This window comes from Phodopus roborovskii, unplaced genomic scaffold, assembly GCF_943737965.1.
Source record: "Phodopus roborovskii unplaced genomic scaffold, PHOROB, whole genome shotgun sequence".
NCBI lineage: Eukaryota > Metazoa > Chordata > Mammalia > Rodentia > Cricetidae > Phodopus > Phodopus roborovskii.
In genome coordinates, this window is record NW_026125937.1 from 272346 (window position 1) to 286837 (window position 14492).

Here is a 14492-nt window from a genome sequence, read left to right on the forward strand (position 1 = left end):
TATACTCTCCATTGCCAACTAGCCAGATGTTATATAGCTGTTCTTTTTCCTTCCCCACTCCAACTCTGTGTTGTTTATGCTACATTAGCTCAACCATGATCCTTGCTTTAAGATAGAAACAATGAAATGTTAGTGACTTGAAACAACTCAGCTTCCCTAAGATTCTGCCATGTGTATTGTCCTTAAGAGAGTTGCCCCAGGCAGAGGTATGCTTTTTAGAAGACAGAATTCCAGAAATAAATCCCACTGTTTAAAAGATGAGCCCTCCCAACCCCATCCATGCATAGTTTGCATACTTTTCAAATCAAGGTTGTCATTGTCATCATCATCATCGTTATCATTAGGCAGTATGCACTATGAAGTGAAATGCTGCTAATTTGATTTTGGTCCTTGAGTTGGAGCAAAGGATTACCAGAGAAGGGACGTCCTCTGTGATTTATCCTAGGGACATCTTGCATTCCAGCTGACACAAATAATATTAAAAGAGCTTTCTGGAGGGCATCAGATACATTTGACCAAAGGAACACATCAGCTAAACTGACCATCTCTTGAAAATTTTCTTTTTGATAGCTAGTCATCTCTTGTGAGCCTTGCTTTTTATGAAGTCTTGAGTCATATCTCCCATGAGCTGATTCCTTTGAGGTATGGGCATTATTATTTAATCATGATGTCTTCTTCATATGGGTCACAAAAATTTCCACCTATTGGGGAAACACATGAACCTATATGGTGACCTAAATTAGTGGCATGATGATCACATAATAATCATCAATATTTTTAGGATATGGTTGGCAGAGAGACAATGTTAGTATCCTGCCATGGCCCCTCACGCCAACCTCTTACTAGAGGCTGCTTACTTCAAACATCTGTGACTCTCCTGAAGGTTTCTTTTTTTAGGTTTGGTCTCTGGAGTATGCTAGGCCTGACCTGCATACTGGATTAGCTGGAAGTGTCAAAGAATAAACACATCTTCCACTAGCCCTTGGCCAATGATGGTAGGAATTTGTGGATAAATACCAACTTCATAGCCTCTCAGTTGACATAGCTCTGGAGAAAGTGTCAGCTGGGCTTTCTCAAAACCAACAGTCCTCCCCACAACCTTCCTCACCATGCTCATCACCACTGGCAATGACCACTGAGTTTCCATTGTAGCTGTAGCCTTATATGTTGTATGTGAGATAAAGTCCTGTACTTCTTGCATGGTAAGACAGAAACAAGGCCATCAGGGGACAATCAGGTCAGTAATCCAGTCCCACGGAAGAAAAGGCAGTCTGGATACTGCCAAAATCTCCGTACTGGAAAGCACAAAATTAGCTATTTCTTTTTGGATGAGAAGTGTTTCCTTATTGAGTATGTAAAGGGATGAATAACTGACTCACCTTCATACCTTTTCTTAACTTTGAGTGCCTAAAGGGGAGGCCATGTTGTACTCAGGTAACTTTTAATACTGCCAGCTAACTTGGTCATTGATTATAAGGTCTCATCTATGGAAAGATGTCAAGATAGACAGAAGTTTCTTCCTGATGATTAGTTTCTTGAAGTTTCTCAATTAGAATCCCCTTTCTTTTTCCTTGGCTTTATCATTCCTGAATTACATTTATTATATCTGTAAGGGAAGCATACTGGTTGAGTTTTATCAGCTATATACCTAATCAAGACAGTCAAATACTGCATTGAGGATTAGTTTATCAACTTCTTTCTAGAAAAAAAAATCAAATTTTGATGGGAGAAACACAATTCTGACTGCCCCAGGTGGAGCAGGAGTATGGATAAATGCAAATAAAGACCAGACACACTAAGAAGGCACATGGGGTTGTTTTTCCTAGGACTGAGAGCACAGCAGGTCTGGAGTGAGTGTGCTTGGTCATTTTAAAAGCAGAGAGAAGTTATGCCAAAATGTGGATCACCTTCCTTATGGTCTTGTGAAGTGTACCCCCAAACTCTGCTCTTCCTTATGTCTCCTCCCAGCAGCTAAACTGCTGCAGCCTTTGCACCTCAACACTGCTCCCTTGTGACCCACTGAAGAATGTTCATTCTGTGTGTGTTTTTGTTTTTGTTTTTTGTTTTTTGTTTTTCCTCCAAGCTTCCATTTTTGTTCTATCACTTCCAGACCAGGAAGCATTTTCTCACTTAGGCGTACATACTTTGAGACGTTCTTTCCTTTTACTTTGGCCTAGTTAGCATAGAATCTCTTTGCTTCCTGTTTCCTTCTTATTTTTTCCTTTATCTGTAGTCCAGCAATCCTTTGTTTTTGCAAGGGAGAAGATGACCCTGTTGCCACTGGTAAATGGGGTAAGAAAGCTACTTAGGTCCTTGTGCAAAGATGGAAACCTGAAGGATCTTGAGTGAAATGATGCACAACTAAATGACAAGGACTTCAGAATCCTTGAAAGTGCTCCTGAACCCACACATACAAGCTAGTAAAGTTTTGCTCTTGTTCTTTCTCCTCTAGTCTTCCTGCCAAATGAGAAATCAGGTTTTTATATTTATAACATCATCTTTTCCTACCGTCTTTGATGTCCCATGTTGTGATAGTCCTGTCTTCTCTGTTCCCCAGGAAAGGTCTGATAGTCTAGTGAAGTTGGAGTTGAGTGAGCAAAGGGGTTTCCCTGAAAGCATCACTATCAGATGGAAGACTCATTTTATGATCCTGGTTTCAGGCAGCTGATTTTCAAGCGAACCTTTGCCCAAACAGGGTTACAAAGGAGCAAGCCTTTACAGATGCTGTGAAACTTTGACGATGCTACTCCAGATGCTTGGAGAAAATGTGGACAGTGGGTCCAGTAAGGAAGAAAGACAGTGATGCCATAACAATGTGGCAACAAATATGGCAACAACAGCAATGACGATTGCAGTAACAATGAGAACGACAACTAAGAAAACTGGCAACTGCACTGATGATTGTGAGGATGATTATGATAACAAGTGATGATGGAGCCATAGAGGACAATGTTGATGGTCTTGATTGAGCATTCCATATGCCAAGCACTGTAGCAAGTTCTTTACTTAAATGAGCTCCTTTCATCGCAACCATACTATATGAGAGGACTTTATTTTTCAGTCATCATCTTACAGATAGGGAACTGAGGCTTGGAACTAACTTTTCCAACATCATACAACTAGCAGTTAGTAACAGTTGAAGTTTGAGCCTGGGCCTCATTTCAAAGTTTTTCTTCCTTATCATGCTCAGGAGGGCACAGTGCCCAGAATAGACTGGCACTATCTCCACACCAGTGGTTGATGAGGAACACTCAGGCCTTAGGAAAACAGAAAACGCTGAACCCAAGTCCTTTGTACCCTAGAATTCTACAATTCCTATCTTCAAGTGACCCCTTAGAGGGTCTATTTCTGGCATAGCAGTTTCTGGAAAATGTCCTTCTAATGACATAGGATTATAAACAATCTTCTTTCCCCAGAACAAAAATTTAACCTTTGTATCTCAATCTAATTAGAAGCATTTTCTCTTCAAGGAGGCAGGTTTTTATCCCTCTTCATTCCAAATTTAAGAAGATTCTTTGTTTCCAGAAAAATTTCCTCAGACCATGACTCTCGAGATGATAGACCTGGCCTGAGACCTTAGAGATGCCTTGTGCTTCTGTGCAAACTGCCCTTCCAGCTAAGTCACCTGAGGATGCTTGGAGGCTGGTGTCTGGTGGGAAGCTGTAAGGACTCAGCTGAATGCAGGGATCAGCAGTTGATAGTTCACAAAGTTCACTGTCCACTTAAGCATACCCTGACACCCTAGTAGCCACTCCCAATTGTCTCCTGTGATGCTGAGGCATTCTTCTTGCCATCTACAGAAACCCATCACAATGTGAGGAGAACATGTCTTTCCTCCTAATGTGGAAAATAAACACTGCTCTCTACCTTAAGCAGGTCCTTGTTCTTATATCACACCCGCCTCCACAGCTGTCTAGGGACAAGCATTCATCTTTGGAAATGTATTCCTTTATCCCCATTAAAAATATGAGCCTTGAAAGAACTGTGTAGAAAGCAGACAACCTTGGGGAAAGGTGGATTTGATTCCTGTCTTGAGAACTAAGCCAATAAAGAAGGCAATGCCTCTTAGGAGAATGTAGAATAGGAAATGCAGTCCTAGCATACAGTGGGCCCCCAGATCAGTTTTGAAAGAATGGATAAATGAATGACCATAAATCTGGTTTCCTACTTCTGCCTTAGGCTAAGACCTACATGATCCCAAGGGCCATCATTGATTCTTAGAAGGCAGGCAAAAGACTGTTGGGACAGTAAATGAGAAAATAAATGGAGAGGCTTATGGCATCATTTACCAGAAAGACAAAGGAGCCCCAAGCCAGGCTCCCAGATTCCTCTTGAACTATTCTAGAATCTAACAAATATTTGGAACATCAGGCCTGAGAACTTGGAGTTCCCTGGCCTCAATCTTGCTTGGCCCACATAGTCATCACTATCCTTTAGCATTTGAAACAAAAGCAATGGGTCAGATCATGTGCTTTTGTGGAGAGCCAGTGTACACTGTGCTGTATGAACTTGAACAAGCCACTTGACCTCTGAGTGTCAGCTTCCTGATCTGTAAAATAGAAAGGATGGATTGGGCTAGTGACCTGTCTAAACTTACATAGACAGAAGAGTCCTAGAAATCTAACTGGGTTCTGTCTGACAGAGTCATCTCTCTCTTACTGAGTGGCAGCATTTCATTCTTATGCTCCTATCAGGGAAAACTAATTGTGTGTGTGTGTGTGTGTGTGTGTGTGTGTGTGTTCCTATGTTTTTGTATTAACATGTACTACAGAAATAAGAAAGTATGAATGCAAATATGAGATGCTAAGGTAAACATATATAACTTTTGTAGCACTCCGGGGCATGCATTTCTCTCCTGCCTTCAGGATGACCTTTGAGCTATTGATGCCAATAACAATTAATGACACTGGATCTGTCCTCTCCATATTTTTAACCAGTTTAGGAGCTAATGATTTTACTCCCTTCTTGACAGGACTTTCCCAGTCAAAGCCTGTCTTCACCAAGGTTGATCTCAGTTGAAATCTGTATGACTACCACAGCTTTGAGAACTCATTTCCAAAGTTAATTTGAATCACCACATTAGTTTTGGAGGACTGTGTAAGTCTCTGCATGTAAAATATAACCAAATGTAAGGCAAGTGACTACTTTGTGTTATTTTTCATATTGTAACCAATATGAGAATATATTAAAGTAGTAATTATGTTCACAGCTTTGTTAAAATAAAAGGGCCTTGTAAGAATGTTTAAAGCTCAGAAACTTCAATCACTGGGGCAAATAATTGACAATTATTACACCCTGTGGAGAGAGAAAACCCATTTTTGAGCCCAGTTGGAGTTGCTTCTTAGACAGTGCACCCTGGGTCCTGAATGGTGAAAGCATAAGTGTATACAGTATTAAAGGACAAAATACTCTGGCTCATTCTTAATAGCTAGTGATTTTTATACAGAATTGGGTCATTTATTGAGGGTGTTGTATAAGCCCTAGTCAAAAGTGGAAAATAGACTAAGGAGTGAGTGGAAGGGACCAGGTTTTTATCGGAGGTCTCTAGCAAACCAGCCTTGCAAAAGGGAGAAACTTCTTATCTCTTTATGAGATTAGGGTACATAGGGAAACAATGTGAGGGCCAAATGAAGGTTGAGAGCATTCGGGGTGATAATGGTTTCAGTGTTTTCTATGACATAAGAAGGAAGATCAGCTACTACTGTGTTCTAGCTGTAGATTGAGTTCCAAACTTGATTGCATAATAGAATCACCTTGTGAACTTTATGAACTCCAGGGCCCAAGCTGCAACAGTTGAATCAGACTTGGGAGTAGGATCCAGGCATCATTTTAATAGATCTCAGGCAATTTTAGTGCACAGCTTAGTTTGAGAACCAGTAATAAGCCAGTGTTTTTCAAACCTTAATACACATACATATCACCAAAGGATCTTGTTGACATGCAGATGCTGATTCAATGGGTCTGGATTGTGGCTTAAGATTCTGCATTTCAAACAAGTTTGTGAATGATGCTGTTGTAGCTGCTCCAACCACTTCAATTTCAACAAGGATGTAGACAATCCTGCGGAACAGATATAACTGATAAATGTTACTTGCTCCAAATAAACTAAGGCTATTGATATTTATCATTGGGAAAAAATATCTCCTGGCTGTAGCCATGTGCCATGTCACAATGCTTTGATCAATGATTGACTGCAGTACAATGGTTATTCCACAAGATTGTATCACCAAGTAATTTCATAATCATATCCTATTGTACAAGCACACTGTTGAGTTTTTAAGTGACAAACTTGACCAAAACTATGGATCTCATAAGTCACACGTGGCAATCATTTAAAGAATGATTGCTTTAAGGAAGAAACTTGTGTTGATTTAAAAAAAAAAAACTAATGAGATTTATTTTGGTGGAACATTTGCAGCCTGTTTATGATAAGGAGCATCATCCAGAGCAGGAGAGAAACTTTGGTTCCTCTATAACATCTCTTGGCTCAGAATATGCCCAAACTAGCCCTAAACCTAAGTGTACTTTTTGAGTGACCTCAGTCCAGTAATTTCAAGGGCTTTACTGGGCCTTCAAGCAACAACCAATCTTGACTCATGCTGCTATAAAATAAATCCCTCCCCACTTGTCCTCCACACTGAAGTAGCCACTACTAAAGTCTTTGCTTAGAGGTGCTTGATTTCTTAGAGCAGGCACCTTGTGCAATCTTTCGGCTAGCGTCTGTGATGAACATGCTTTCAATTCATAAAATACAGCCAAATCTTAATCTAGATGGTGATCTGGGCCCCTGAAAGGGCTCCTAGTATTCCTTAAATTCTTGGCTCAGAAAGAAATCAGGCTTGCCTAGAGTCAGGGACTTTGTCCCTGGAATTCATAGCATCTGCTGAGGCAATTCCTTTAGTTTGGATTGGCAAAGGGTCTTTAGGAATGCTCTCAGTGGATGTGGCTAAGGACAATAGGGGTGAAGATGGTGGGATATTTGCAAGTTTCCTGTGTGTGTGTGTGTGTGTGAGAGAGAGAGAGAGAGAGAGAGAGAGAGAGAGAGAGAGAGAGAGAGAGAGAGAGAGAGAGAGAGAGAGTTAAATATTCACAACAAGGAAATAGATGAATTTTGGCATCTGGAGAGTCTAAATTGCCTGAGTGATGATACTCAAGTAGTTTGCTTTTTAAATGAAGTCATAAATGAAGTTGCCTTGTAATAAAAGGATTGTTTATGTGAAAGTATGTCATCTTAAAGTAGATTTCTGTGCAAAATTATGGAAGCAATAACTAGAGACACAGAATACCTTGTTTGGATGGCTATTCAATAGGGTGCAGGTGTGGTTCAAGTCACTGACTAACCACCTGGGAAATGTATCTGAGATCTCCTTCATCATATATGCAGTTCCTTATAAAGAAAATAGACAAACACAGGATGACACCACATCCATAGTCCACAAAGTACTTTCACATATAGACTGTCTCATGGGAGTCCCTCACAGTGGAGGTAGTGGCAACTATTATGTTATCCTACGACACCAAGGACCCCACCCTGTTCTCTTCCCCAAAGTTCATATACCTCTTAGTAATGGTCTTGGTGAACATTAGCCACTCTAGATCCTAGTATCATCACCTGTCAGAAGTGTCTGGAATAGGTTAGAGGGGTGGGTATAAGGTTTAATGCCCCATGATTCTCCAAATGGCAAGCCTGTGACCAGAAGACAGGGATAAGAATACCAGGCCCAGAAATATTTGTACCAATTCATCTAGAATGCATTTACTAAGTGTCTACTATTCACTAGATACAGTGCCCGCTCCAAGGAGTAAGATAGTATGCTGCTTCTGGAGAAACAGGGAGTTAGACAAGCCCAGTATGAGGGCAGAGTCAGGACTAGACAAGACTACATCAGAGTTCTGTGGGATCTCAGTGAGAACGGAAGAACTGACTTTCAAGCTGATCCCCCAACATCTAGCCCATAAGCAAAGTCAGCTGGGTGAAGACAAAGGGCAGAGAGGCTCCAGGCTGAGGGAGCAGAACATCCCTCTAACATCATTTGATGTTTATGACATAACAAGTCTATGACTTTAAAAGCATCTAGGCTCAGCTTTGATCTCAGACCTCCCTTTCCCACCAACCCACATTGCCATTTCTCCCAAAGTCTACATTTCAGGGACATACAGGTTTCATGTGTGAGGCCCTAGAAGCTGGCTGAGGACAGAGAAAGAAGGTAGGTCCAGAGTGCTTGTGGTCTTCTAGGCCACACAGCCATCATTTACTAGGTTTCCCTCTCTCATTTGTCTGTTTCTCCCTCTCTCAATTTCCTCTCTCTCTCTCTCTCTCTCTCTCTCTCTCTCTCTCTCTGTGTGTGTGTGTGTGTGTGTGTGTGTGTGTGTGTGTGTTTATTCATCTCTCTCCACCATACCCCAATACACAATGATAGTAGACAGGCAAACTGGTTGGTGACCTCTATAAAACTATTTGAAAATGAAGTTTTACAAAACCCAAACACAAGGAAAAATTCCCTGGCCCCTCTGCTTGAGCTTAAGTTCTTGGCTACTGTGATGCCCTTTAATTTGAAAAATCCAAGCCTACCCTCTCCCCACACTTCTCAGCAGCTTGTCCGAATGGGGGGGATGGGCCTCTGCCTTCTTTGAAGTCATTTGCTACCTTCTAGTTTCATCCCCAGGAACATACACTTGCCCTTTGAACCCTGAATTCATGAGCTGCTATTTTTATTCTTGTTGCATACATAGCCTGGGCTTCTAATACCAGCTCCTGCTGTAATAGTGTCCAAGACATCACCAACACCTTGTCCACAATTGGCCCAGAGCTGTAGGAGGTATTGGCTGGTAGGCTGGTAGGTTGAACAAGGAGAAGAGGAAGGCAAAGTACAAGAGAGAAAGAGTCTGGAATGTGGAAAGGTGGATGATGGAAACTCTTTGTATTTTCTTAACCTGGATTTCCCTAAGTGCTATACTATACCTCTTAGAGAGTAGCAGAAAGATTCTATCTTGGCAGGCCAGTGGCCCTACAGAGAAACAGGTGGAATTATTCCCAGGCAAATTTTGGCTGAGAGTTCTTATGGTAAGGAAGATGGAAGTGAGACTATTTAGTGACTTTCTTTCTTTAGCACTCCAGAAATACTTGAGATTTATTTCTTCCACCTGCATTCTGGCCTGCCCTGCATGTCATTTAGTTTGCACTATCTGTTTCCAGAAACACTGAGGCCCCAGAAAAGGACATGAAAGTCTTCCTGTTGTGTCTTTGTCCTGAGGACAGGTGGGTACTGCCCTGCCATCAGTCCTTTAGTAGCATTACCATAGCTACTTTGAGATGCACTCTCCAAGAACAGAAACTCCACTGAGGATGAGCTAGAACAGAGCCCCAGTGGAGAAATTAGACTGATGACAGATTCATGAATTTGTTGGAAAACACCTGTCCTCTACTTTGAATAGCTCTTATTCTCCAATAGTCTTTGCTGCAGTCCTCTACAGGTACACACTGTACTCCATGTTGAAATGGAGGCTATGGGGATTCTTCTTGCCAGAAATCAAAATACAGAGAGGATGCCTGGGACTGGCCTGGAATTCTATTTCCAGTCTCAGTGTACTCTTAAGCTGGTTATTTGACTTCACTGTGGAATTAATTTTCCTGTTGACAAAATGGGCATGATTCTAGTCCTCTGAAAGGGTCATCTCAAGGACTGAGTCATGCAATGAAAGCTCTCAACAGAGGATGGAACAAAGCAAATATGCAGCTGCCCCATATCTTGCTGTCTATGGGAGGCATCCAACCCTGGAAAGGTCCCCTCTTCACGGCCTGACCAGGACTATGTGCACAGGATAGCAGGCCTATTGGGGTAGAGGCTTCTGGGAAGTACCCTACCTTGGCAGGGTCACCACCTCACACCCTGATCAGGAGAATTCTGCATGAGGTATCAGGCCTAGATCAGGGCCAGGTAGAGGGGACAAGGGAGGGTTTCCAGGAAACTGTGAGGGTTAGTACTTGAGCTGAAGATACGTGCAAGTGACAGGTGAAGGGCCATGCAGAAAGTTGTCTTCTCTTTCCTTTTGAAGTGGGTGAAGGGAAGGTGGAAGAAGGCAGGACATAGGACTGAAACTGTCACTTGTGGAAGTGTAAGTAGACACAGTCATTATGAGGAAGTACAGAAAACTCAAAGGTGTCACAGAACATGTCTCGATTTCTGCTCAGTTACCTCCTAGTCATCAGACTTGGATGGATGGCCATGGGCACCCATGACAGTTGCTGCCCTTGTCCTTATCAGTTACAACTAAGCTTCTCTTCATCTTTTCCTCATCCTTTCATGGGAGTTCAAGCCACTTTGAGGGACCAGTTGGACCTTTGTGGAGGAAATCTTAGAATCATAGAGCCTCCACAGGACTGTGTGCCTATAGGACGAATGTTTATCCTGCTGTTGCTCCTGCCTTTTTTAGTGTGTTGTTTCCTCCTGTTCATGCTACAAATCTTGTTTGGTGGAAGGTGTACAGCTTCACTAGACTATAATCTCCATGAAAATACAAGCCTCATCTGTCACTCACAGCTTAAACTCTAGTCCTCAGAATGCAGTAAACATATACAAAATAAATTTGTTACATGAGTGAATGAATGTATGCATGGAAGAGTGACTGTCATTTTGAAAGTATGTTGTATTCTGGGCTGAACTAAGGAGCAGTCTTCTCAAGAAGAACTAAGCACTTTGGCTGGGGTAAGTGTTCTCAGCTTTTCTAGAAGCAGGCTGCCTCCCAACTGTCCTAAGGAGATTTCTTGCAAATGTACTAGGTCAACTTGTGGTTTCCAGAGGGCATATTGCCCACAGGCACACAGGCTCTAGAGTTCTCCTGGAGAATTACAGCTATGTGCTTTGCCAAAAGCATGACACACGAGTTACACTCCACAGAGCTGTTTGCACAGCATCCTTCATTTTACCCACCCCCACCTTCCTCAAAGCAACTCCTTTTTTTCTGTGCATTTTGACGGTGTTTTGATGGCTTGTAAATGTCATGGAATTGTTCATTTGTTAAAGCTGCATTCCTGGTGTAAGACTGTATTTCTAACGACACAATGTGCTGGGTTACCTCTCTTGTTTGAGAGATTGTGATGACAGTTTAGGGTGAGAAGATAAGGACATGATAACTACAGGACTAAAAACTACCTAGGTAGGACAGGTGAGGTCGAGAATCTGTTTTGCCTCAGGCTTTCCCAGTGAAATTAAGGATTATTGAATTATTATTAAGCCCAATCACACTCCAGGGCTGCACAGATCCCTAAGTTAGACATGGTGCCTGCCTTCTCCATGGTAACGAGGCTAAATATGGACCTGTTTCCACGGAGAGCCATACTGCAGCTGCAGTTCTGCTTCCTCCAGGAAGCATCCTCTCTGGGCTTCTTTGCCCCCCCCCCCTAGAAAGTGGCTGTCAGTGTTCAGGAGGTATCTGAGACGTCAAGACCTTGTCTTTCACTTTTGAGAATTCCAACAGATATTTCATTTCTCAATACTCCTTTCTCTTGGTAATTACATGCTGGGAGAAGTCAAAGATAAGAAAGATGGACACGTGAACCTGGTAGGCTCGATGACCATTCATAAAAGCCCATTCCATCTTCCCTTTGCTCTGAGGAGTGGGGTTTCTTGTTATCAGAGCAAAGGGAATGTGATTGGCTAGCAGGAGACAGTGAGACAAATATAATGAACCTTCAGTAAATATACTACTCTTTCAAACTCCAAACCTATTGGAAGAATTATTGCTATAGAATTTTTTAAATGCTTTCTGAAATTTTTCCATTATTTTAAAATAATCTCATAATTACATCTACAAAGAGTATTTTAATGTGCCATTCTATATTCATAAAATACCCAAATGTGATAAAGTTTTATTTTGAACTAGTTCAAATCTCTGCGTTCCTTAACTGTCTGACAGAGCAACGTGGAATGAAACTTTGTTTTTGTTGAAAGATCAAAATATAAGCCGAGTATTAGGCTTAAAAATAAATATCCTGTTTAACATCACTTGGCTATTTAGAGATTACATCATGTGTGTTTAAAACTTACCTGTAAATTGGGTCTTTACAAGCACAGCTGATCATATGGGTGTGTTCAAGTATATTAAGAAATATCTATAATGTGTATGTATACATAAGGAGCTAGGTTGTGCTTCCCAGTTAACTAAGCTATGAAAACTATTTTGAGACTGGAGATGTCTTGTAAGGCAGTTATAAATAGTCTCTTAAGAAAAATTCTTATCATGTGTTCTATGTTGCAGGCCACGTGGCACCAGAGCCAAGTGATGGATGACCTGCAGTCCCAGAACCTCTCCATGGACATGACTGACTCTCCTCCCACTTTGGCCAATAACAGACTGGAGAATGGTATGGCCCAGCTGATAACTACCGAGGCCTGGAACATCAACTCCACTGATCTGGTAAAGAAGGCCCTGGTGACCGTGCCGGCCCCATCCATTCTGAACCCCCCAGCTGAGTCTCAGAGTGGCATGGCTCTGAAGGTGGCAGCCACTGTGCTGCAGCCCCTGTGCCTTGGGGAAAGCCCAGTGGTGATGCCCATTCATATGCAGGTGGAGGGAAGCTCTGCACCAGAGCTCAACCCCAACGGCAATGCCACCTACGTTATGACGACACAAGGTCCCGTGCAGTTGCCAGTGGTGTTGGAGCAGCATGTTTTCCAGCACCTCAACTCCCCTCTGGTCCTGCCACAGGAGGCCCCATGCTCTTCAAATGCTATCCATAACAACCTCTTCCAGGGGGCTGAGGACTCTGAGGCCCAGCCTCAGCTCCTGGACCTGAGGATCCCAAGCCAGCCGCAGGAGCCCACATTGCCATTTGAAGCTGTGCTCCAGAATTTATTTCCCACCCAAGGCTCTCTGGGCCCTCCACCTTGCCAGCCCCCTCCTGCCTATGCCCCGGTGCCTCCCCAGCCCTTTAACTCTCCCTTGTCCCCCCTAGTCCCACCAGCTACCCTCTTGGTGCCCTATCCCGTGATTGTCCCCCTGCCAGTGCCAGTGCCCATCCCCATCCCTGTCCCAGTGCCTCAGAGTTCTGAATCCAAGTTCAGCCCCAGTTTCCCCAAGCCACCATCTTCCTTCAGCCTACACTCCTTTAAAGGCACCCAGACCACCCTGGAAAAAGATGAACTGAAATCCTTAGACATCCTCCAGCCAAAGGAGTATTTCCAGCTCAGCCGCCACACTGTCATCAAGATGGGGAGTGAGAATGAGGCCCTGGATCTCTCCATGAAGTCAGTGCCCTGGCTCAAGGCTGGTGAAGCTAGCTCCCCAATCTTCCAAGAAGATGCAGCCCTAGACCTATCTCTGGCAGCCCACCGAAAGGCCGAGGCTCCCCCAGAGACACTGTATGACAACAGCGGGTCAGCAGACAGCCAGGGTCACACTGTGCTGGAGAAACTTCCCAGTGCTATGGAAATGCCCTTTGCCCCTGCCAAGTCTCGTGAGGCCTCGGTCATGATAGATAGCCACATCAGTGGCAGCAATGGCACAGAAATGGTCAGCCAACCCAGTCAGCCCAGCCACCCGGGCAGTGAGGTGAAGGCTGAAAATAACATTGAGATTGTAAGTGAGTCCCAGGCAGCCAAGGTCATTGTCTCAGTTGAAGACGCTGTGCCTACCATCTTCTGTGGCAAGATTAAAGGCCTCTCAGGGGTATCCACCAAAAACTTCTCCTTCAAAAGAGAAGACTCTGTGCTTCAGGGTTATGACATCAACAGCCAAGGAGAAGAATCCCTGGGAAATGCTGAGTCCCTTAGGAAACCCATCAAAAACCGGAGCATAAAGTTAAAGAAAGTGAACTCCCAGGAAATACACATGCTCCCAATTAAAAAACAACGGCTGGCCACCTTTTTCCCAAGAAAGTAAATAAAGGCTTTTAAAACATTTTTATGATTATGACATGGGGAAAGGTGCATTGGTTTTTTAAAAAGTCATCTAAAACAAATTATCTTTGTTAATTATTTTGGGGCATACGGGGAGACAGAAAGGCAAATTAGATAGGATCATTTTCTTTTTTAATTTTTGACTTTTCACAAATGAGTAAATAAGAGCAACCTATTTTTCAAGCAGATTGCACATTTTTTTGCAGCTTTAATGGAATATTTGGTGAATCAGAGGGGTAAAAAGCTATTTTCATTGCCACAAAGTGCTTTGATGATGTAATACCTAATAAAGGGTAGGATGAATATTTCACAATAAATGTTTGTTTGCACTAATTGGTTGCAGTATTCTGTCATTTGTAAAATTTACATTTCTCAACTGGCATGGCTGGCCTAAACTCTTGCTTGTAAAGAGCTCTAATTTATTACTGTTTAGAGACCTAAGCTCTTCAGGCACGTTGGGAAATATTGCCTTGTGCCCCAGAGAAGTAGGATTCAGAGTGCGTATGGCCTCTAGAGATTCACCTTTTCCTCTGGGCCTTTTTTTGTGTGTGTGTGGCAAAGGAGTCAGGAGGGAGCAGAGGGGTGAGTTTCAAG

The 14492-nt window shown here is 42.8% G+C and overlaps 1 protein-coding gene across 3 annotated transcripts in view; it reads left to right on the forward strand.

Annotated features, from left to right (window-relative positions):
• Positions 1-14231, forward strand: part of Rai2 (retinoic acid induced 2) — a 63118-nt gene extending 48887 nt beyond the window's left edge. For all 3 annotated transcript variants that reach the window (XM_051179041.1, XM_051179040.1, XM_051179042.1), the window contains exon 2: positions 12259-14231. In XM_051179041.1, coding sequence (XP_051034998.1) covers positions 12283-13881 — 1599 coding nt within the window. In that variant the 5' untranslated portion in view covers positions 12259-12282 and the 3' untranslated portion in view covers positions 13882-14231. The remainder of the gene's footprint in view (positions 1-12258) is intronic.
• The last annotated feature ends 261 nt before the right edge of the window (positions 14232-14492 follow it).